Below are 22225 nucleotides of genomic sequence, written 5' to 3' on the forward strand. Positions count from 1 at the left end.
GGTTATCGATACAATCCAATCTTCTCTACATGTTCTGCACGCCGTTTAAATATTGCGTTACTTAGTGTCTATTGTTGCTGTGACTGACAAGGCGATCACATTTGTCTCATGCATTGATAAAATCAAAGACTTTGAAGAAAACGGGAATCATTTTGATCCATTTACGGTATTAAAGTTGCTATCCATAAGATGGCATTGTTTTTATTTCAAGAAGATAATTTGAATAAGAAAAAGTAAACTAGGAAAGAAAATTGAAGATGAAGAGAAAAGCTATTGTATTATTGGCGCTCAGCTATGAGTTGTGACGGGTGACCCCCAACCAACAACTTGGCTACTTGTTCCGCTATCCCACCCTGTCCAACTTGTAGCTGTGCCATGGGCTCGGGAGCCGGCTCGTCTGGTCGGAAGCCTACAAATGTCAGTACCACTGCCCTACAAAATTAGTATCATCAAAACTCCCCTACAAAATGTTTGTACCACCAAAACTGCCCTACAAAATGTTAGTACAGCCAAAACTTGCTGAATTGCCAATCAGCCGGCACCAAGTCGTCGCGGGAAGGCAGAGCAGAACAGAGCAGAGCGGCTTGAAGCCTACAAAATGTTAGTATCTTCCAGCTGCCCTATAGAAGGTTAGTACTGTCGGGAGGTCGGTCGGCAGTGATGGTCAAAGGGTGCGTTTGGGGAGAGAAAAAGGAAAAAAGAAAAGGAAACGGGGAAGAGGAGGAAAAATAAAAAAAATTCTTTGCCGTTCTCTTCTCTTTTTTTTTTTAGTCAATGCATTCAATGGTTGAAAGGCAGCCATCGCATGAAAAGTCGAAAAAGACAAACTTTGCGAGATTTGGGTGTAGAGAGACGTGCCGCATTTGTATCGATGCGAAAAATTAATTTATGGGTATCCCGGCAACAATGGGGAAGAAACAAAAAGGTTTCTCACTATGAAAAGTTCACTCACGTCTTCGAAAAAAAAAAAAAAAGACAAAAGGACCATGCATTAAAAGAAGTCCAAGCGGACTTTTGTGATGATTTCAAGTCCGAAAGGCATTGAACATGATGAATCGATCGATGGCTCCCACTTGAGGTTATCCTGTCCCAAGGCACCGGCATTCATTACTGTTGCTCAGACTTTGATCCATCCGAAACCGCCTTTTCATGCCGGATCCATACAAATTTGAAGCATCTCTGTAGAGGCGCACCGATCCGAGTTACGATTTTTTCTTTAGGTAACCCAGCCATTAGGCTACGGCTTATGAGCCCGTAGCAATGACATATACCACTAAGAAAACGATGCTTTATCTTTTTTCTTTGAGACCATCGATTAAAAGCATAGAACAAATCAAATCAATAACAGTAAGCAGGTTACAAGCACTTGGGGATCCTCAAAGTCGCAAACGCTACATCATGAAATAACTGATTCCAGGGCTCGGTTACCGCATGTTGATACAACAACACTTTTGTCACCCAGTCTTTCTACATGAACCCGCCATTGTTTCAATCAAACAAGTTGTAGTTTCCTTTCTGTCTATTTCTCAGAGTACTCGAACATTGTAAACGATACTATAAATTACTGCTTCTTGCCCAAAGACTAAATGAATAATCGAGGGTGAAAGGTATATCCTGTATTGTATCGGATCGTACCGCAGCAGGAACCGTCGCGACAGAGAACATGTATGCGGCGGGTTTAATGCCAAGCTCGACCAAGCGATGAGTGCTCCAGAAGACGGTCAGTTCAAGACCGTCGATACGACAAAAATCTGTCCGTGCTTATTGCATCATATTTGAGTGCCATCGTTATCGCCGAAAATTGCCCCGCCACGAACATTAAATTACATGACACAAGGCCCTGTTGCAAGCGGTGATACCAATATTCTTCAACGACGCCTCTCATCTGCAGTCTCCATTGATGAACAGCCAATGCCTGAACACCGGCGTTCAAAACAAAAACATACTTTCCAACTTGTACCCAAACTTTCTCCAAGTAACGCTTCGGATCCGATTACAGTTATCAAGCGTCATCGTAGGCCGGAAGGTTAATACTGACAAAGTAATTGTGTATAGAATGCCTGATTTTTCTCCGTTTTGTGATGTACATGCGTTTTCAAGATTCGATCTATGTGATCTTTTCTTTTTCTTTTAATAATGACAGAACAGAAGGAATAAAGGCACGACAAATGGAGAACGCAAAATGATGGAATGACAATAAAGAAAACCAGATCCAAAAAAAATAAAGAAACGAGAAAGGCATTGTGTAGAACACATTAAACAAGAGGGAGAGAGAAAGAGAGAGAGTGATGAATCATGTAAAGAAACCGTTGGGTAGAAACGTTGAGCGTTTCTAATCTTCGTCTTCGTCACTGTCTTCACTATCATCTCTCTTTTTCGCCACCTGACCGCTTTCGTCCGTGGCGTTGCGTTTACCGAGCACCGTCATGTTGGCGTTGGCCTTTTTCTTTTCTTCCACCGATCTCAATCGAAACGTCCCGTCCAATAAAGCCACTGCGTCCGATTTCGTCTTGGCATATTGAATTTTCTACACAACCATCCGTGCGGTGTCAATTTCCCCATTTGATCTTTCTCTTTTCCCTCCTTGTCAAAAACCTACCATGGGTCTGTCATAAAACGTGAATCCGTTCAAACTGCGCATGGCCGTGGTGGCCGCGGCGGGATCCGCATACACCACAAACGCTTGCTCTCGCATCTTTTCCGTCTTTTTTGCCGTCACATCCAGGATCTCGCCATATGTTGAAAACAAGCAGTATAACGACGATTTCAACTCTAAAAAAAGCAAGTCAATATACGCCATGGTAACAAAGAAAAAAAAAACAAGTCCCTGGAATTGGACGCCTCATCAATGCCAAGGATTCTCGGCCATTTTTTTACCTAATGCCGTAATACGGTTGGTGAGATTGGTAAGGTACAGTGTTTGGCTGGTATCGGCGGCACTCATTGGGGATGACTGTATGACACGGATATGGGTTTGGTTCCAACGACCCGCTCTGAAGGGAAAAGAACGCAACTTACCAAAACCCAATCCGACCTGTGACTTGCAAAATTGAGCTTTTGTGACCACGTTTATTCTTGGGAAGTAGTTCGTATGTCGAGCTGAATGGGAATCCAGTTCCGGATAAAGCCTCCACCCTCCACCACGGGTATCATTTAGGAAGATGAATGGAAAATAATACTGACTAGTTTTCAGGTTTTAACCAATAAAAAAAAGATTAGGAGCTTGTTTCGATCCAATATATAATAATGGGAACTGCAGCACTAAATGATGATTTCCGGTCTCTGACTCTCATTTTCCAGCCTTAGTGAAAAATGTTCACGTTCTGGGTAATGGAAGAAATGACTTTTTTTTTGTTCTAGTATAATTAAGCAATGTAAAATACTGCTCATTTGGACTTGCGTTTAGGCAAAAAAGCGAAAATCACTTGCCATTTTTTATATCTTGAGCATTTAGAGGGTAGTAATCGGCGTGCACATTCCAAGAAAAGGTAGGATCTTCGATAATCCTATTATGAAATATTACTGAAGAGTGATTCACTTAACTAACTGTTGCTAAATGAATACATGCCTAAAAATCCATACTTTATGGCATACTTATAAAGAGACGAGACTGAACGTTTAATCCAAATCTTACAATCCTTTCCAACCGATTCACATCCGTGGGCCAACCATCAGCTTAAAGCAGCGTTTAGTCAGCTAATTTTACTTTTTGACCAAAGCTCGTTTGTTAGATGTAAACATCGGAGAGTAGAGCACTAGATGCCTTTGCTGTGTCAATGCTGATGAGTATTTTCTCACCTTTTCTATTTCCCCCGTTGCAGTGTTTGTAGTTCCCTTGTTCGATTTTTTATGAGCTGATTGGATCGGAGATTCTCACCAAAGGGGCGCGTTCATGGTGGTAAAAATAAACAACCCCAATTTTTCAAACGTCGACCCGGTTCTAGGTCAGCCAAACCGTGTCAATGCTGAACAACCTTTTTCTCTTGGCAAAGGAAAAAGGAAGAAAAAGCGGGCTCTACCAACGAGGTTCATGTATGGGATGCTTCTGTCTGAATCTCGCCCGAATAAAGATAAATCTATCAGCCTGAGAAAGATCCATATGTTTCAGTTTCACTGTGAACCGACCAAGGCAACCGCCTGCATAGGACACACAAGGAAAAAAAATAAGCTTTTTTTTTCATGTAGCCAGGAACGGTTTTTTGGTGGCATGGGAAACCAAAGATTTGTTTCAAAAAAATTAATGAGGCATCGAGCAAGTGTCCGATTCGCTGATCGTCGCTTCAGCCCAGCTGTGACGGGCAAAAAGCCAAATGAGGCCCGCCGCGCCAACAAGATTGCGCCATCCCTTCTCGAGTCTCGTCGACGTCGAAGCATCGTTGTCTTTGTTAACAAGCAACGTGATGTTCAATATCACCAAGCACCGAGCATCAACCCAGAAATAAACAAAGCTTCTCGATGATTTACCCGATGTGCAGTAAGCAAGGTTCTGTGAGTCTTTTATACGAAGTCGGGATTTGCGAATCACAGGCTCACGTGGACACCTCCCGAAATAATCGATGCGCCGAGTGGTAAAAAGGCGGTTGCCATTTGCGGATTGGTTTCCGACGAAACGCATCATCTCATAAATAAGCTTCTATTTTGACAAGCTTATAAAAGCGTACGAGCTTTTTTTCTTTTGCATCCTCGTTCTCTTTCTTTCTTTCTTGTCTAATCTAATCCGTCATGCTTCAGTGTGGATCTACCTCTCTTACCGTTGTGGTGAACTCGGCTTCCAACTTGGCCAAGGTTGAAACCATGGGCAAGAACGATCCCTATGTGCAGTTCTCGTTGAACTACGAAGACAAGAACTCGTACCAAAAGACCTTTACCCAGAAGAACTCCGGTGAAGAGGCCACCTGGAACCAGTCGTTCACCCTCCCTTTGAACAATGAAGCCGATCTTTTCCTTGAAGTCATGGACGAAGAGTCTACCATCCCTGAACTCATCGGTTTTGCCGCTATTCCCATCCGCCAGGTCGTTCACTCTCAGAACGCCACTTTCTTTGGTTCCTTTGATATCTTCACTCTCAAGGGTGAGAACGCCGGTAAGGTGATCTTGACCTTGATCGCTCAAGGTTTCCCCAACTCTCCTCAGGGTGAGACCACTATCCAGTACATTGGCGAACCTCCCCGTGGTCAATCTTACATCCACGAAGGTCATAAGGAACGCGCCAAGTCGCTCCGCAACAAGGGCAGAGCCGCTGATGCCGCTGCGGGTATTCTTGGTGCCGGTTTCGCTATTGGTGGCGCCCTATTGGGTCACAAGATTTACAAGGACCATCAGAGCGCCGAAGAGGAACGCGCCGCCGAGGAAGCACGTCGTCAGGAAGAACAAGAACGATTCGAACGTGAACGTCAAGAATTCAACGATGAAAAGGAACGTTACGAACGTGAACGTCAGGAAGGAGGACATGACAATAGCGGTGAACATGAGCACGGTCATGAACATAGCCATCATCACCGTCGTCATGAACACTGCGAGGATGAAGGTGAACGTGGCGCTCGTGAATGGGATCCTATTGGTACTTACGCTGCCGGCGACCGAGTCAGATACCACGGTCACACCTATGTTTGTCTCCAGGGCCACACCTCCAACCCTACCTGGCAACCCGGTGCCGCCCACTCCCTCTGGCAACCCGAGTAATTTCCTTCACTCCCTCTCAACACCCCTCATGATACCATCCACTCTCTGTCTCTCTCACTCTGCCTGATTTGAAAAAGAGGAAAAAGCAAAAAAGAAACCACAGGAAAAAAAGTGTACTTTACAAGGAAAAGAAAAAAATAGTTTTTTACGGTGCTTCCACCGTTTCTTTGGTTCCGTTTTGTCTTTTTGTATGAAAAAGAATAATAGTAATAATAAAAAAACGAATAAACGGCGTTTATCCATGTATACAAACTTTCCAAACTGTTACAAAACTATCGTCAGCCAATAAGCGTTGGGAAACTGAGTTTATGCCGTTGCAGCCTGCCCCAATAGGCGACTGAGATGAATAAATAAAAAAGCAATTGCCGAAACAGAACTCCCCCAGGCAAAAATAGCACAGACCCACTAGAAGGTGACAACGAAACGAGTACGAGAAAACGATGAACATGAGATGAAGGATGATAATAAGTATTCTGTCGTTTCTGCTAATCCAGGATACGTATTTTGGACATCCTATCTTTCCAATGTTCAACATGGGATTTTCACCTGTATTTTTTCTGTCCCTTTTTGATAGCCATGATAAGGTCACGCATTCCCAAAAGAGAACCAGTTTTCCATCCAAAAGATCTCTCTCTCTTCTTCCTGCGCGTTCCGCCGCCCGCCCCTCCCCCCAGAAAAAAAAAGACATGCAATGATAATGATAAAAAAGAGAATCCGTTGCAATTTTTACTTTCGGCTGGTCCTGGAAAGCGGCATGAGGATGACATTGAAAAATATTAATTCGCGGAATACTGTATCACCGTGCAATTATATTGGCTGGGATAAAATTATCAACCAACGGCGAAAGATGAGTGTTTGTTTGACACTCCATCGCGAACATGCATTGATGGTGGACGGAACATGGATTGGGTGGTTCTAGGCCATTCCTGGTGGTGTTGTTTTTTTATGCGGACATCGATATTGGACAGCATCACATTCACGAATGTTTTTTGAGTAACAAAAGTTACTCATTACAGAATTTCCGTCTTTCCGTGTTGGGCGATCGCTTTTTTTTTGCGCACTCTTAAACGGTGACAATGACAACTTCGCTTCAATGACTGGGAAAGTCGATGGCTTTCCGTGATAAATTTTTTTCGGTAACATTTGGAGACAACATGATACACAAGTGTGTTCGTTTTTTTTTTCTGTAGTTTTTTATAAAATCCATAAAGGAGGTACAAAAAGTCTAACGATCTGATAAATTACAATTACGATATGGGTGGTTCTTCTTAAGTCCTGCTTTTTTTTTGTTTTTGGAGGGTTTTGTATCTCTTTTTTTCCTTTTAGATAAGAATAAAATGATAACATACTGTTCGTAAAGAAACATGATTTTTTTGGGGGGAGGGATGCATGAGGTAATATGACATGGATGATAGATGAGCAATTTTTTGACTTGAATGGGGTTGGACGGATTGGATTTTTTTGGTTGAGTCGTTGAATCGAAAGGAGCAATTGCCATGAAAAAAAAAGGAAATGCGCGGTTGTGTATAATTTTTAACGACCCACTAATGACGATATCAATTTAGCAAAGCAGAAGGACGATAAATGGTGCAAGGTAAAGAGAGTACTTACTTCGACCACATTCGGGACACCAACTTGTCTCAAAATAACGGCGATGAATTAGGCAATAGCTTTTACCACGCCCGCTCAAGACTTTGGGAACTTCAGAGTCGCTCGAGTGATTGGACTGACAGGCTGATGCGGATCGATTGAAAGCACACATTACAGAGAGAAAATTAAAAAAGAAAAAAAAGATAAGCTTATGAAAGAGGAAGATCAATAAAGGGTATGGTTGGTATTGAATTTTTTTTATGGGAATATGCTTATTTATATCATTCGCTCATAAAGTGGCTTGGGGTTACCATACTCCATGGTGATACGAATCACTGTTTTAGCTCCATGCCTCTTTTTGCATGAGAACGATCCACAAAAAAATCGATGTTGGACTGTGCTTCCCATCATAGAAATCAGCTGCACACGGGAAAAGAGAGTTCAGTATAATCATCACATTATCCTATTGTTGGTTTTTTTTCTACATCTTATTCGCTATTGATGATGGTTCATCGTCTGCTTTTTTCTCTCTCTTGCATTATTTTCAAATTACCTAAATAAATCAACAAATTCAGTCATGGAATCTCCCAAAAAAGGGATCATGACAACAGTAACAATAATAATAATAATGTCGCCGTATATATTTTTTCCCATGCCAGTTCACTGAAAGGGTAAAAATAGACAAAGAAAAAAAGTGATCTTCACTAAAAAGTCAGAGATCAGATATAGAAACGTGGTGGTGAAATGACTAGTTAAAAATGACGCTTTATCAATCGATCAGAAAAAAAAAATAGTTCATAATAAGAGGAATGATTCAATTTTGGGGATTGAACAAAGAAGTACGAGAAAAACACAGAGGTACGGTGGTTAAAAGATTTAAGGAAGGAACCCGCATTATGTTATTCAGTTACCCCATCCTCTACATCCTAAAATGAACATGGCCCCATGATCATCGTTCCTATCTGTTTCTTTTTTTTTTTTTTTTTGGTCACCATTTCTTTTTTTTTTGCCAGGTTACATGGTAGAATCTATACGATAAATAGTAACCCTTCGCGTAACGTTTTTCAAGCTATCCGATTGCCGCGACTTTTGGTTTTTTTATTTTTTTTTTATTTTCTAGTCTGCCGTGCACTGACATTCTTGGAGACTAGCATTGTTTGCCAATGCTGCATATGATAACAAACAAAAACACACCCGCACATACACATACACACACACACAACCTCGTCACAGGAATGGACGATTGGCTAGAGGGATGGAAAAGTTGAACAAAAAAGTTGGTGTTAGCTAAACCATGATACATGTTGAACCATCTGTTACCTAATCCGTCCGTTCATGCTACCCAAAAATATTCAAAATCGCTCACATCATCCTTCATTTTCATTTTCAATTTTTTGGTGGCACTTTATAGAAAAAAAAAGGAGTCGGTGCGCTGCTGTGAACCTCCGCGGCAGTGGTTAGTTTGTGATGACTTATTGTCGTTATAGGCCATTGGAAGGGCCAAAAATGCTGTCAGGTTAACGAGCAACAGCGAGTTTAGAAAATTCATCCATCAGGTTCTTTTTTGTTCTTTCTTTTCGCTTATCTTATGATGATTGCGTGTGTTATGTGTGTGCTCTTGTGCAATGGCGCTTGCAAAGTTGCACCATGTAATTGTCCCATGACGTTGAGACACCTTAAAAATCTCCTGTCTCCCATTTCTCCGTTTGAACCCGAATTCCACCGTCGTATCAAACCACTAAAAAGAGTATCTTAGTGGAGTGACAAAAAAAAAAAAAAACTTGACCCAACAAAGGCAAAGCGACCGGCCATCTTTCATACGGTGGAAGACATCGCGCTCAATCTGACAGCCTCGGCTAGCCTCGATTATTTCTTCATCCTGTCTTGTATTTTTTTTCCCATACCATAAGCCAAGACTGTCACTCAACAAATTCCGAATCTCGTTTTTTTTTTCTCTGACCCCATGATACCCAAAATAAACCTTAAACCTCCCATTTTCTATGTAATCATTTGGAGTTTGCGTCCTATTTTTTTGGTTCTACTCATTCAGTGGTAAAAACAATTACACAGCAAATAGAAAAAGTCCAAAAAGAAAAACACAAGAAAGAGAATGGGGTTTATCCATAGAATAATATCATGTTTGTACACTTTATATGTTATGTATAAGGTTTAATCATTATTTTTCAACAGTTCCCCAGACAACATAAAGCGTCTCTGTTGCTATCTATTTTCTTCCTCGTTGTGCAATGGGTTTGGCCCGGTTATCAGCAAAGAAATGTTTGGTCACAATTTCAATGCCGTAAGAAACACCGAAATCTAATAACATACACACCGTCAACTTGTTGCGGAACTAATAATCGTAATTAAAAAAAAAAGCAATGCATTAGTATGATGCGGTGATGAGGTACTGTTGTTACCGATCGCTTTGGACCGAATTTCCAATTTTGATACTAACCGCACTAGGGAACGGCACCAGTTTAAGCTGTTCATTCAGTTCGGGGAAAAATTCGGTGGCACCAGCGAGTGCGATACCTCCCACAGTCATCAATCCATAATAGAGTGTCTTGTTGTCCTGAATACGTTCTCGGAAAGGATAACCCTAAAAAATTTTGGTAACAATGGGATCAGCACACAGAGTCGTACTCGGTCTTTTGTTTATCCATGGTCTCTTGCAAAAATTTACCTGATAATTAATGGCAAACGTCGACACCTGCATAGACAGTTGAATCAGGTAAACACCACTGTTGAGCAGACTGGGTTCAAATTCGCCTTCCAAATCGACTTCTTTCGGACTATGGCCAATGTTTTTAGTCTCTTTTTTCCCATTTTCTTGTTTCCATGCCATTGTCACTTACGGCTCATAGAATTTAGCCAGTGCATTGATATATACCAAGGCCGCAATGTGAACGGCAAACTGGCCAAGTACCGATAGAATAATATAACCATTGAAAATATTGGGCTGAGGTCTTTCCTTTGATAGTCTTTCCAAGGGCTAACAGAACGCCAATCGTCAGTGTCACAAATTCACACGTATTCCCTCCATCCGTACCGTATTTATAGAAAGAAAATGGATATCATACCTTGGCTCTTGAAATACACAAGAAACAGACGGCCATCAACATGCCTGAAATGGTGACTTGAAGATCACCGAATTTGATACCATCCAGATAAAGCACCGACAAACAATAGGCGGAAATCAAGCAGTTCAAAGCAAGGATCTTGTACATCTGAATGGTCGCCACAAGAGTACATCGTCCTTGGCGAATGATATTGTTGACTAGAAATAGTTTCCATTCAGCATCAATCAAATTATGAGAAATAAGGTTGGTATGGGCTTACTTACTTGCAACCACGTTACGAAGTTTCGAAGTGAAAGGAGCAGCCACAGAAGCGTCACCAAATTTGATGGTAGGAGGTTCTTCCATATCCATGTCTTCCATGAGTTTGTTCGTCATTTCTTCCATCTATCGAAGTCAACCCAACCATCAGATTTTCCGCCCGGCGTTGACGATAGATTTTCAATCCCCCTACCTTTTTCTTTTGTTCTTTGGCACGTCGTTGAGCAGGCGTCAAGTTTTCTTCGACTTGGTTCTGGCGTTGGGCAAATTCAGGGTACAGATGAGCAATGGCCGGAGGCGGCGGAGGCACAGGCGCATTGAATCGAGCCGAAATTTGCTTCTGCTTCTCATACATGTCCTTTAATCGATCGATGCGTTGACGTTCGGCAATTTTCTTCAAGTCATCAGGAGTACCATCCAGCAAAGCCACACCAATGTGAGCTTGCTTCAATGCTCCCACATCGTTCGTACCATCACCGGCCATCAAGGTAGTGTAACCAAGATCCTTCAAACCAACCAACAAGTATTCCTATAGATAAGCATTCCGTGTTAGACGAACATGTGCAGTTGTTACAACCTTTGCCAGACTCTTTGGTTCTCGTACCTTTTGAGATGGCGACACGCGCGCATAGACCCAGGTATGTTCAAGCAAGAGCTTCATGTTGGGCTTGTCCATGAATTGACTCATGGCGGTGCCGGTCAAGCATACGTCATATTTATCCAACAATTTCTGATCCAAGGGTTCATTGGGGTTCACTTCAAGACGGAAAGAGTTATCGATGGAATGGAACAAGACGAGGTCATCTTCTTGGCTTCCCTCCTCTTTATCCACAATAAGCACATCCCGATCCACGATACCGACTTCACGAGCCACCGATGAGGCCGTCAATGGATTGTCACCCGTAATCATAATACAACGATGCGACGATTCATTCAATTCTTTCAACGCTTCCACAGCATCCTCCTTTAAAGGACATGTAAACACCAAGAAACCAGCAAACGTCAAATCGGATTCCACCGACTCACGCGCAAGACCGTTGATCTGTAATAATAAAAAAGAAAAAAGATACAAGAGTACGGATCAGCAAATGAGTGACGTCGTATCGTATAAAGTGAAGAAATTACCTCTTCCGAGTTCATGCCATCGCGAAGATATTTGTAACCCAAGGCAAGCACGCGACTGCCTTTGCGAGTAAAGTGGGTGTAGGTAGCTTCGTAATCATCAGGAATGGAGGAGTACATGGTTTTCAGCGTTTCGGGAGCCCCCTTGACGGCGACAAAGGTCTTGTGGCGAGAGAAGGAAGGATGGACAAGAATGGCAATAGACGATTGACGTTTTAAAGCGGACGAAAATTGGAATCGGCGACGAATTTGCATGTTTTCTTTTCCTTTTTCCTTTCGATCCATGGGGGTCACGATATCATGATGACCGAGCTGCCACTGGACGGCTTTCAGGGTTTCCTTTTCCATGGGATCACCCACCAAACCATCTTCCAATTGAACCAAAGCATGTGCTGAAGCGAGGACCCACGTCGTGGTTTCAGGCACCGTCGTGGCGGCCACCAGTTCGGTGCTGGCCACCTTGGGATCGGCGGAAGCAACACCTTCCAGCACCAGATTTTCGCCGGTCAAGGTACCGGTTTTATCAAAACAACAAACATCGACCTTGCCGGCAAATGGGATACGGAAAGGTTCCGTACAGAAAATGGCAAACTTGGACAACGCGACGAGACTGCTGTTGACGGCCAAGCTCAATTCCATGGGAAGTTCCGGCGGCACAACAGAGGTAATGATCAGAATACAATCCAGTAACAACTTTGACTTTTTACGACCACTTTCCACACCCTTGATCCACACGTAAGCCGAGGCGGCAATGGCAAAGATCAGCAGGAAGAGAATGAACAAGAGTGCTTCGAAGTTATTGGCCGACACACGTTCCGTCGAGCAAATCATCGTTTGCACCAATTTGCCCTGAGAGGTGCCAAAACCGGTACGAGCCACCACACAAATACAACCACCATCGGGAGCAGCATCATGCACGGGCGCCGTGACTTGGAGCACCTTGGTGCCACCATACAAGACATTCAATCGATCCGCATTGACCAAATCAAAACTATCTTCCGGATCTCTCAAAGCCACCGATTCCTACCCCAAAATTCCTTAATGTCAGCATACACCAGGGAACAGATCAACAGTGGAGGCAGTCAAAATCTACCTTGAGCAAGGGAGTCGATTCACCCGACAACATGGCTTCGTTGACAATACAAGAACCGTCCGCGATGACCATATCACAAGGGACGACCTGTTCTTCCTTGGTTCGCACTGTGAATTGCATAACAAATCAACAGTTAAATGAAATGTCCATCGGTTTTTTTTCCCAATACCAAAACAATCGCAATAAAAATGAGGGGATGCATACCGATAGAGACAACGTCACCGGGTAAAAGTTCGTCGCTTTGCATTTGAATCCATTTTTTCTGGCGCTTAACGTAGACTTGGAAGGGTTTTTGATTCATGGCTCGGAATTCACCAATGGTTTTAAGACGTTGGAAGACGACAGTGCCTTCGAAAACGACAAGCATGACCAGGGTAAACAAGGAATAGTACCAATATTCATCAAGACACCATAAACCGACACAGAAGATCTGAAAGACGAAAAACGGGGCAACAGCGTGTTCTTTGAAAAGTTCGATAAAGGTCGGCATGGGGATTTCAAATCGATTGGGACCATAAGTTTCGTGAACCTCATCAATCTCCTTTTCCGTTTGCAATCCTTTCACCGACTGGAAAATGCCGACGGGCGGGTTGACATCCGAAGGATACGTCAATTCCTCAAACTGCTTCTTATCTTCATTGTAAATAAACTTTTTTTGCTGGAAATGGAAAGAAAGCTCCGGCTTTTCGGTAGCCGAGGAAATCTGTAACAAGCACTTTGTTAACCCTTTTTCGTCCTTTAAATCAACGACTCTTTCTCGTCTGTTACATACTTTGCCACGGTGCAAAGGACATATCGCGCCGGTACCACTGTGACGGAACGGGATGACCATGATCATCTGGGCTTTATTGATATTCGGTTCCTGTCATGATGGAAGTCATCAGCATCGTGTGTTGCAAGTCCAAGTAATAATCCTTCCCCTTTTTTTTAAAGTCCCCATTTTGAGTCTGTTTGAGTTCTTACCTTGAGACAAGTGAATTTGGCCTTGATGGCAACACTCCATTGACAGACAAGGAAGGCGAGTGCGTGAAGGGTAATGATGGAACCTAATGTGACAAAGGTCCATTCCTGGGAACCCAGGTATTCGTCATATTTGAACAAGTAAAAGTAAGACCACACAGGGTACAACAGAGCAAACGGCCAAATGTACAAGTGCCACTGCCGTGGTAGCGGAGTCAGCAGCGACGATGCTGCAATCGTTTTGGAATGTACTAAAGTTTGCGGCCTGAAAAAACAACGAGTTAATGAATACAGCCAATGGACGGGTTTTATTTCCTCTTGTTGTCCCCATCATGGTAACTTGGCAATGCTTACATATTCGCAAACGTGACAACCAAAAAGAAGTAGCAATAAGAAAAAGCTCGCCGCACCAAAAAAAAAAAAAAAAACTTATATAATTTGGTCGACAAATTCACGCGCAAAAAAAACTTGGACGAATCTTATTTGACTGTCGCATTCCATCCAATCACCAAACCCCATGCACATCCAAAAATTTCGAGAAAAAAGAAAGAGCAAACCCACGCATTGGGCCATTTTGTTCCCACGGATCCCACGTCTCCCATCTATTCAAAGATATGACAAATATACAATGTATCCAACTTTTTGGCTTGATCTTTTTGTTACAACAGAATTTACAACGACAGTTTCATGGCATTCAATGCTGAACCTGCTCGGAACCATTTCAATTGGTCTAAAAAATAACCAGTCAGTGTTTTGATTGGATGCCTGTGCAAAAGCCCAAAGAGAAAAAGTTATCTTACCTTGATTAAATGTGTGACGAAGGGGTATATGACGGGTTTGGCCATCTTGCTTGTGCAAGCAAAGGGTCAATTGGGAACCGGGGGTCATGGTGCTCACACCAAGGATGCTGACTTTATCCGTGGGGTTGACAAGGTCGTAGTCCTTTGGGTCCACAAATGTCAATGGCAGCATACCTTGCTTCTTCAAATTCGTTTCATGGATACGCGCAAACGACTATCCATTTACCAGTGTCAACACCTCATCTCTTTCATGGGTGTTAATAACCTGCGCACTTACTTTAACAATGACGGCCGCTCCGTTCAGGAAACGCGGTTCAAGAGCGGCATGTTCACGCGATGAGCCTTCACCGTAGTTTTCTTCGCCCACAATGACCCAGCGTACTCCTCGTGCCTTGTAATCGCGCGCGGTTTCGGGTACGGTTCCCATGGCGTTGGAAAAGATGTTGCGTACACTGTTGGTCGTCTCGTTTTCCGCATTCACCGCTCCAATCAGCATGTTGTTGGAAATATTATCCAAATGGCCGCGGTACTTTAACCATGGTCCAGCCATGGAAATATGATCGGTCGTGCATTTGCCCTTGACCTTAATCAGAATTGGCACTTCTTTGATATCCTCCCCATCCCACTTCGGAAAAGGGGCTAATCGCTGCAATCGGTTGGAATGAGGATCGATGTTTACCGCCACATCTTGACCATTCTTGGGTGGCGCCTGATAAGTATCGGCCCCGGTATCGTATCCTTTCAATGGCAATTCGTCGCCTTGAGGAGGCTGGAACTTGAACGGAATCCCATCCGCGCCCACCAAACAATCAGTCACGGGGTTAAATGTCAATTTGCCAGCAAACGCCATTGCCGTAACAATCTAAAAAAAAAAAGTGACATCAGCCTTTCGAGCTCCCTTAATTCATCCGTCCTCTTTTTACCTCGGGCGATGCGACAAAAGCGTGTGTGTTGGGATTGGCATCGTTGCGTCCGGCAAAGTTTCGATTGTAAGAAGTGAGAATAGAGTTGGGGCCGTTTTTGGGAACATCGCGACGATCCCACTGTCCAATACAAGGTCCACATGCATTGGCGAGGGTCATGGCCCCAGTTTCATCCAAGACTTCTAAATGACCATCTCTTTCCAAGGTCGCACGAAGTTGTTCTGATCCGGGAGTGACAAGGAAGGGTGTTTTCACTTTGAGACCTTTTTCGGTAGCTTGACGAACAATGGAGGCCGATCGAGTGATGTCTTCATAAGACGAATTGGTACACGAGCCAATCAAAGCGGCACTCAAGTTGATGGGCCAACCTTGGCGTTTGACGCGTCGTTTGAACTCGGAGATGGGATGGCCAAGATCGGGCGTAAAAGGTCCGTTAATGTGGGGTTCCAGGGTATCCAGGTTAATTTCAATGAGCTCGTCATATTCAGCTCCCGCATCGGGTTTCAGATGATGGCTAAACGATTGAGCGGCTTCGGCTATCTTTTCACGACGGGTTGCACGCAAGAAATCTCGCATACGATGATTGTATGGGAAAATCGACGTGGTTGCACCAATCTAATTCAAAAAAAAAAAAAATTAATTTCTAACAATGGCATGACGGTTCCATTTCCTTTTTTGGGTCATGGTTCGATCTTTTCTCTTTTTCTGTCCTTGTAAACGATCTCGTTACCTCGGCACCCATATTGCAGATCGTGGCCATGCCTGTACACGAAATAGCGTCGACGCCAGGACCGTGGTATTCAATTACAGCATTTGTACCTCCTTTGATCGTCAACATGTCAGCCACCTTGAGAATCACATCTGAAAAAATCTTCTTCATGAGTATCGTTTTTGTTTCGTTGCAAGTTTTACTTTTTTCCCCTTCCCCGGCTCCCATGCATCCATTTGTCCCGCTTTGGAACGCTCCGTTTTTCTTTTTAGTCTCCGGAGTTTGCCGTTGGTTTGAAAGGCATAAACATGTGGGGTTGTTGTGCCTAGCCGCGGCGTTTTCCCCGCAGCGGAGCGTTCACTTTTGCCCTTTTTGTTTATCACTCCAGTTCGCCAGTACCATACCTTTTGGGGATGTCCAACCGGACAATTGGCCTGTTAGTTTGACACCGATGACTCTGGGGCATTTGAGTTCCCAGGGCATTCCCGCCATCACATCAACTGCGTCGGCCCCGCCTACACCGATGGCGGCCATGCCGAGTCCTCCCGCGTTCGGAGTGTGAGAATCGGTTCCGATCATGAGACCACCAGGGAAAGCGTAATTCTCGAGCAGAATTTGATGAATGATACCTGACCCAGGTTTCCAGAATCCAATCCCGTACTTTGCGCATGCCGATGACAAAAAGTCATATACTTCCTTATTCATGTCTTCGGCTCGAGCCAGATCACGATGATGTCCCGCTTGGGCCTGAATGAGATGATCACAATGAACTGTGGTGGGTCGAGCTACCTTGTCTAATCCAGCCGACATGAACTGCAAGAGAGCCATTTGGGCAGTCGCATCTTGCAGTGCTACTCGATCCGGCCGTAACTTCAAATAAGACGTTCCACGTTCGATCTCCTGGTTTTCCGCATCATCCAAATGACCATATAAAATCTTTTCCGATAATGTCAATGGGCGATTTAACCTGGCACCGAGAACAGGATGATTATCAGACTTTCTTGTTCCACTCGTCCTTTTGTAAAAATCCTTGATTTAACCGCTTACCTTTGTGAGACGATGGCCAGATTGTCTTGCAATCGTTGATAGTTGATGGTATGTTGCTGTGAGTCAAAATTGGACATGACAACGCCTGCATAGCCTCGACTTTGTGATCGTACAATGGCAGGTAATAACGTAGTCTATCCCACTGATTACCATTGCATGATCCTCTGTGTAAAATAAGAACGGATGATTTACCTTTAACGTAGCGATGCTTGAGAACCGGGAAATCATATGAGACTTGTGAAATCAAATAAGGACTAGAAAAAAAATTAAAAGAAAAGGAGAGACGTGTCGGGCGTGAAGATGAAAAATCCAACCGTTATTTATACGGTCAAATCACATGGTTCTCCAGCAAAACCTTCATACTTTTAAATCAGCTGACGAAAAAAAAAAAAAAAAAAAAAAAAAAAAAAAAAAATTGGCGCGTCTTGTCAAAGTTTTCTCACGACAGCCCATTTCGTCAAGGTACGTGGATTCTCACCCTTGGCTGTTCTTGATCAAGGCTAAATTTTCAAGCAGTGATACGATGACAAATGGTTCACTATGGTACAGCCTTTTACTTGTCTTTCTTTCTCCTTTGTTCATTCGAGCTCACAGATACATACTAGGGTGAAGAATCCCTTGCCATATCCATGTATCATGTACAATTTGAAAGAAAAAGATCGAGCAAAGAAAACAACTGACACCTCGAGTGGCATGAAAAAAAGAAAAAAAGGCAAAAGTTGACAAAGACGCTTTGCGATGGTTACACAATGTGGGGATAGCGCCGGTCCGAATAGCAGTCTCATTTTCATGTGGAAAATGGGAAATTTTCAGTTTTCCTTTCGGTTGCGGCTTGCAATTCTCCTTTTTTTTGGGTCAATTGATTCCCAAGAATAAACAACAGCTGAGTCTGTTGTTTAAAAAGTACCCAAGACGATGATTGGGTTAGAAACACATATGGATAGGACGGAAGCCATTCAATGAGCGGTACCAAGGTTGGGCACGGGACTTTTGTTTTTATTTTCTTCCCCAAATTCTGATTACTGCTTTGAGCGATATAAACAAGACGTCAATAAGCATGCGGTGACCCACCGTTTGGGTTTAATAATCCAGCCAATGTCATGTAGGTTGATGTTGGGAGTGGTGGCGTTCATCCAGGACAAACTTTACCTTGTTGCAAGCATGCACTCCGATAGAATCGTCATGGAAGCAAATGTGCATGAATAGTTGTATCATCTCCTTTTTTTTCGCCTTGTTGAACCATTTTGACTAATGAGTTGAGGGAAGGAAGATCACTGTGGGATGCATTCTACCATGTGTTGCCTCTAAAAAAATGACAGCCTGCTTCTATCGACACGTCAAAGATCGGCAATGACCCAATTAATAAAAACATGTTGATCAAATTAACTGAAGCGCGTGTCTTCATGTTTCGGTCTATGCGCACAACATGAGCATCCCAAAAAAAATGAAGACAGGCAGCGAGAAAACAATTGCATGTGGGATAAAAAGCAGTCTTGATATAACAGGTCGCTTGTTGAAAAAAAAAAATGCAGTATTGAAAATAAAAATGACAACGCGAAAGATCAGTGTTCATATTCTCAAAAAAGAGTTTTGCAACAAGGTACAAACAACACGAAAACGAACAATGCGAGTTTCAGATAAATATCGATCGATTGATCATTGCCACAAATTGCGATAAACCATCAAGATATATTCGACGTGTCATGCACGATGAATCTGAAGATGAACTCAAAAAAAAGGCCAGCCAGTGACAAGAAGCATAATGCAATACGAAATTTGTGCAACAAACAAAGATGGAATAGTGGGAAAGAAGGATGGTTGTTAATTAAGCAACAGAACGAAGCAACAGGTGCGATTACCATCGCTGACAGAGGATTGGAATGACAACAGTAAATCCTAAACACTGGCAATGTTGTCCTTGTTGTTAAGAATACAAGAGAGGCTACTGGGTTTCCTTATTTACTGACATTGGCGTCAAAGAGAACAGAGCGGGTGGTAATGATGTAGCCATAGGCGATGACAATCAAAGGAGGAAATGAAGCATACCACAGAATCCATGATGCCAATGAAAAAAATTAGCAGTCCTACCTACCATGCGATGGGATGGATGGGATGGCGAGTTTGGCTGGTTTAGCTGCAACAAGGGGTTCCAGTGTCAATTGAAGGCAAGCGGTTCAGGGATCGGGAATGAAAAATAAAAGGTCAAGGGGGGCCGCTTTAAGGAAGAAATTTGGGGTTACGATTGTCTGGAAAAGGCAAAGTGAAGGTGCGACGAATATCGTTTCTTTTGTGCAACGTTTTGTCGTAGCTATTTTCGACTCATCCAATCCTCGTCGTTGAATTCAATTGTCCCCTAAATCGATTCGTCGTATTTTCGTTCCCTTCTCTCTTTTCCTTTCCACTCCCCTTGTTGCGGTTGCTAGACCGTGATAGGTTTGAAATTCTGTCTTTTTTTTATATTTTTATATTTCCAATATTCTCTCGTTTTTATCATTTTCTCTTTTCCCTCTTTGCATGGTTTAATAAGTCTTGGTTTTTTATTTCCATTGTATTCTTTTCTTGTCCTTCTTGCTTGATTTCCTAGTTGTTTCTTGACCACTTTTTTCCTTTATTTGGTTCCCTTTTTTTTTTTTTTTTGGCTTGATATACTGCTTTCGTGCTTCTTCACTCATGGCTCCTGAAGGTACATTTGGAACATGACGAGCAATGGACGATGATTTGAGGGATTAGAACACTCATTCAAAAGGAAACCATAATCTCGAACCATATGAATAGCTCGTCCTTGCTTTGATAGAGGAGAAGGATTTCCATTTTGCTCGCCGTTGCCCACGGATACCTGGGTCAATGGATCGCATCACGAGTTTATCTGGAATTACAAGTAAAGTAAAATTTTTTTTATTTGGCTCACTAGCTGCATTTAATTATTATGACATGTTTTGTCTGATCCACTTTATCTTATCACTAGTTCCGCATATTACGCAGCTCATGTAAGCATCATGCTCCAAAAAAAATGAGAGAAGAGAACGTTCTATCCTTCTTTCTTTCATAAAAAAGTTCGATACCAAGCAACCAATACGTCGTCATGTTTTTAGGATTATCTCGATCTTTTTCTTTACCACATCGAACACTTTACTTATCACAGTATCCGAAATTGGACCCAGTTACATACACGCGACGGGTCACTCCCGGTGCAAGTAGACGATTCATGGTTTCCAACGCAATTGCAACCAGGCGATAACAACAAGACGTGGACACTCTACGGATATTATCTTCCATCTGGCATGGATCCTTACCACGAATTACCTGACACAACCAGCTTTTACCCCCGTCCTTTCAATTTCTCGGCCATTCGTAAGTTGCATCAAACTCCTTCTGAAAGTCTTTTTGATATTCTTAATTTTTTTTCTTTCGTTTTTATTTACCAATCGATCATTGGATGTCCAAAAATAGAGGTGGCGCCCTTACCCAACCCACTTCAAGCAGGTACGCCGCCCTCGAGCAACGGATTGAACGGTTCGAATAACAACATGATCAACTCGGCAGAAAGTTCAGATGATCATCATCTTCAACCGTGGATGATCGCTGTTATTGTGATCGCCATTGTCGCGTTTCTTGCCGCTGTCACAGCTTCGGTCTGGGCGTTCCTGGTATCACGTCGCAACAAACGGAAAAACAAGCTTTCACCGACCGATTCGTCGGGCGCTCCGGATTCGCATCCAGCGGCGGCCATGACCGATCCTGAAAAGAGTCGATCCACGGTAGGACTGGTCGACAGTGTCTCGATTTATTCCAACACACCCATGATGTTGGGTCGATCGTCCGGGAGTCTACGACATTCAGGTACAGAAAATGCTTCCACCATTCGGTCCGCCAATACCTGGCGACGTGCCGAATTGTCGCCTTCATCTCCGACATTAGCCAGTGTCACTCATCCCATGTCGTCGCACCTGGCCCATGAACCGAGTTCTCCTCCAGCCAACGCCTTCCGCAGTATGCTTCCTTCAACCAACCAACGCGACGACGACGAAGAAGAAGACCGAAGACGGCGGTTAGGACAAGTTTTATTGCAACAACAACTCGCCGAGGAAGGCACGTCGGTCAAACATGCAGAAAAACGGCCGGTCATCGCAGAAGTGCAACCTGAAGCACGACCAGTGATACTCGAACACGCCTCTTCTGCATCCAGTCTGTAAAACCCCTCTTCTCAACTGCTCTATTCTACTACTGTATATTCACCTTTCTTCTTCTTCCCTTTTTGTCATTGCGACATTACTTCTTTTTTTTTCGCGGCCAGTCTACCCTTCTTTCTTTCATTCCCTCATCTACTGCCGCTTATCATTTGTCTTGGATTACGAGGAGTTATTTTTATCCATTATTTCTTCTTTTGTGATATACACGATCCCCATCGATAGAGCCTTGTCATACAATCCAAGTAGCCCGAATCCATTCCTACACATACACACAAACACACCCAAAAAACAGAAAAAAGATAGATATCTCTATCCATCCCATGTAAAGTAAAGCCCTCTTTTTTTTAACACCTTCACCTTGTTCAAAACCAACTACCATACGCCTGTGAAAAAAGCATGAATTTTAAAGCGGCTTTTTATTCCATGTGTTCTTGTGGCATGGTGTGGGAAATGGCGAAAATAGCTTCACCTGACATTCGACCTGCGGAAGTTTCTGCAATGATTCTTTTAGATGAATGCGGTCTGTGTGACCTTCAGATTCGCACAAGCAAAAGCAAAATAAACACCTGACAATTCATTAAGTGCTTCGAAACTTTTGCATTGATCAGCTAAAATGACATTTAGGTTGTTTAACTGTAACCAAAAAAGTAAAGAGTGACTTTTGGGCAGTGACTACGAACAAGGGCGCAGCGGTGCTGAGTATGCGGCTGATCAGCCTCTTTGACTGGAGCTGAGCATTAACCTGGCCTTCGATGATTTCCTTTTTCCTTT

The 22225-nt window shown here is 43.1% G+C and overlaps 7 protein-coding genes across 7 annotated transcripts; 3 read left to right on the forward strand and 4 right to left on the reverse strand.

Annotated features, from left to right (window-relative positions):
* Positions 1 to 2332: 2332 nt before the first annotated feature.
* Positions 2333 to 2944, reverse strand: BYT42DRAFT_618874 (uncharacterized protein; the record flags this gene model as incomplete). Its single annotated transcript, XM_051572337.1, has 3 exons — positions 2333 to 2527; positions 2600 to 2772; positions 2878 to 2944. The coding sequence occupies 3 exons, from the start codon at positions 2942 to 2944 to the stop codon at positions 2333 to 2335; spliced, it is 435 nt and encodes a 144-aa protein (XP_051418191.1).
* A 1668-nt stretch (positions 2945 to 4612) lies between these two features.
* Positions 4613 to 5927, forward strand: BYT42DRAFT_590168 (C2 domain-containing protein). The gene has a single exon (XM_051570464.1). It carries the CDS (start codon positions 4723 to 4725, stop codon positions 5680 to 5682), a length of 960 nt encoding a protein of 319 aa, XP_051418192.1. The 5' UTR covers positions 4613 to 4722; the 3' UTR covers positions 5683 to 5927.
* BYT42DRAFT_590169 (uncharacterized protein) lies at positions 5928 to 6822 on the forward strand. The gene has a single exon (XM_051570465.1). It carries the CDS (start codon positions 6141 to 6143, stop codon positions 6375 to 6377), a length of 237 nt encoding a protein of 78 aa, XP_051418193.1. The 5' UTR covers positions 5928 to 6140; the 3' UTR covers positions 6378 to 6822.
* Positions 6823 to 7243: 421 nt separating this feature from the next.
* BYT42DRAFT_505992 (uncharacterized protein) lies at positions 7244 to 7444 on the reverse strand (the record flags this gene model as incomplete). Its single annotated transcript, XM_051565062.1, has 1 exon — positions 7244 to 7444. One exon carries the CDS (start codon positions 7442 to 7444, stop codon positions 7244 to 7246), a length of 201 nt encoding a protein of 66 aa, XP_051418194.1.
* A 1939-nt stretch (positions 7445 to 9383) lies between these two features.
* BYT42DRAFT_590175 (putative SPF1-P-type ATPase) lies at positions 9384 to 14210 on the reverse strand. Its single transcript, XM_051570466.1, has 14 exons — positions 14140 to 14210; positions 13789 to 14050; positions 13598 to 13687; positions 13030 to 13528; positions 12826 to 12932; positions 11736 to 12755; positions 11215 to 11652; positions 10804 to 11139; positions 10616 to 10736; positions 10353 to 10549; positions 10128 to 10264; positions 9956 to 10064; positions 9728 to 9871; positions 9384 to 9622 (listed from the first exon to the last, which is right to left on the reverse strand). Coding segments are annotated over exons 1-14 (3588 nt in total). The 5' UTR covers positions 14142 to 14210; the 3' UTR covers positions 9384 to 9496.
* A 34-nt stretch (positions 14211 to 14244) lies between these two features.
* On the reverse strand, positions 14245 to 17550 carry BYT42DRAFT_590177 (aconitate hydratase). Its single transcript, XM_051570467.1, has 8 exons — positions 17457 to 17550; positions 17265 to 17398; positions 16622 to 17184; positions 16239 to 16369; positions 15509 to 16123; positions 14863 to 15447; positions 14586 to 14799; positions 14245 to 14515 (listed from the first exon to the last, which is right to left on the reverse strand). Exons 1-8 carry the CDS (start codon positions 17490 to 17492, stop codon positions 14457 to 14459), a joined length of 2337 nt encoding a protein of 778 aa, XP_051418196.1. The 5' UTR covers positions 17493 to 17550; the 3' UTR covers positions 14245 to 14456.
* A 2082-nt stretch (positions 17551 to 19632) lies between these two features.
* Positions 19633 to 21800, forward strand: BYT42DRAFT_590179 (uncharacterized protein). Its single transcript, XM_051570468.1, has 6 exons — positions 19633 to 19947; positions 20040 to 20142; positions 20230 to 20251; positions 20357 to 20615; positions 20715 to 20747; positions 20808 to 21800. Exons 1-6 carry the CDS (start codon positions 19935 to 19937, stop codon positions 21455 to 21457), a joined length of 1080 nt encoding a protein of 359 aa, XP_051418197.1. The 5' UTR covers positions 19633 to 19934; the 3' UTR covers positions 21458 to 21800.
* Positions 21801 to 22225: the final 425 nt, after the last annotated feature.

The sequence above is a fragment of the Radiomyces spectabilis genome (genome assembly GCF_025331425.1).
Source record: "Radiomyces spectabilis strain NRRL 2753 chromosome Unknown BYT42scaffold_19, whole genome shotgun sequence".
Classification (NCBI taxonomy): domain Eukaryota; kingdom Fungi; phylum Mucoromycota; class Mucoromycetes; order Mucorales; family Radiomycetaceae; genus Radiomyces; species Radiomyces spectabilis.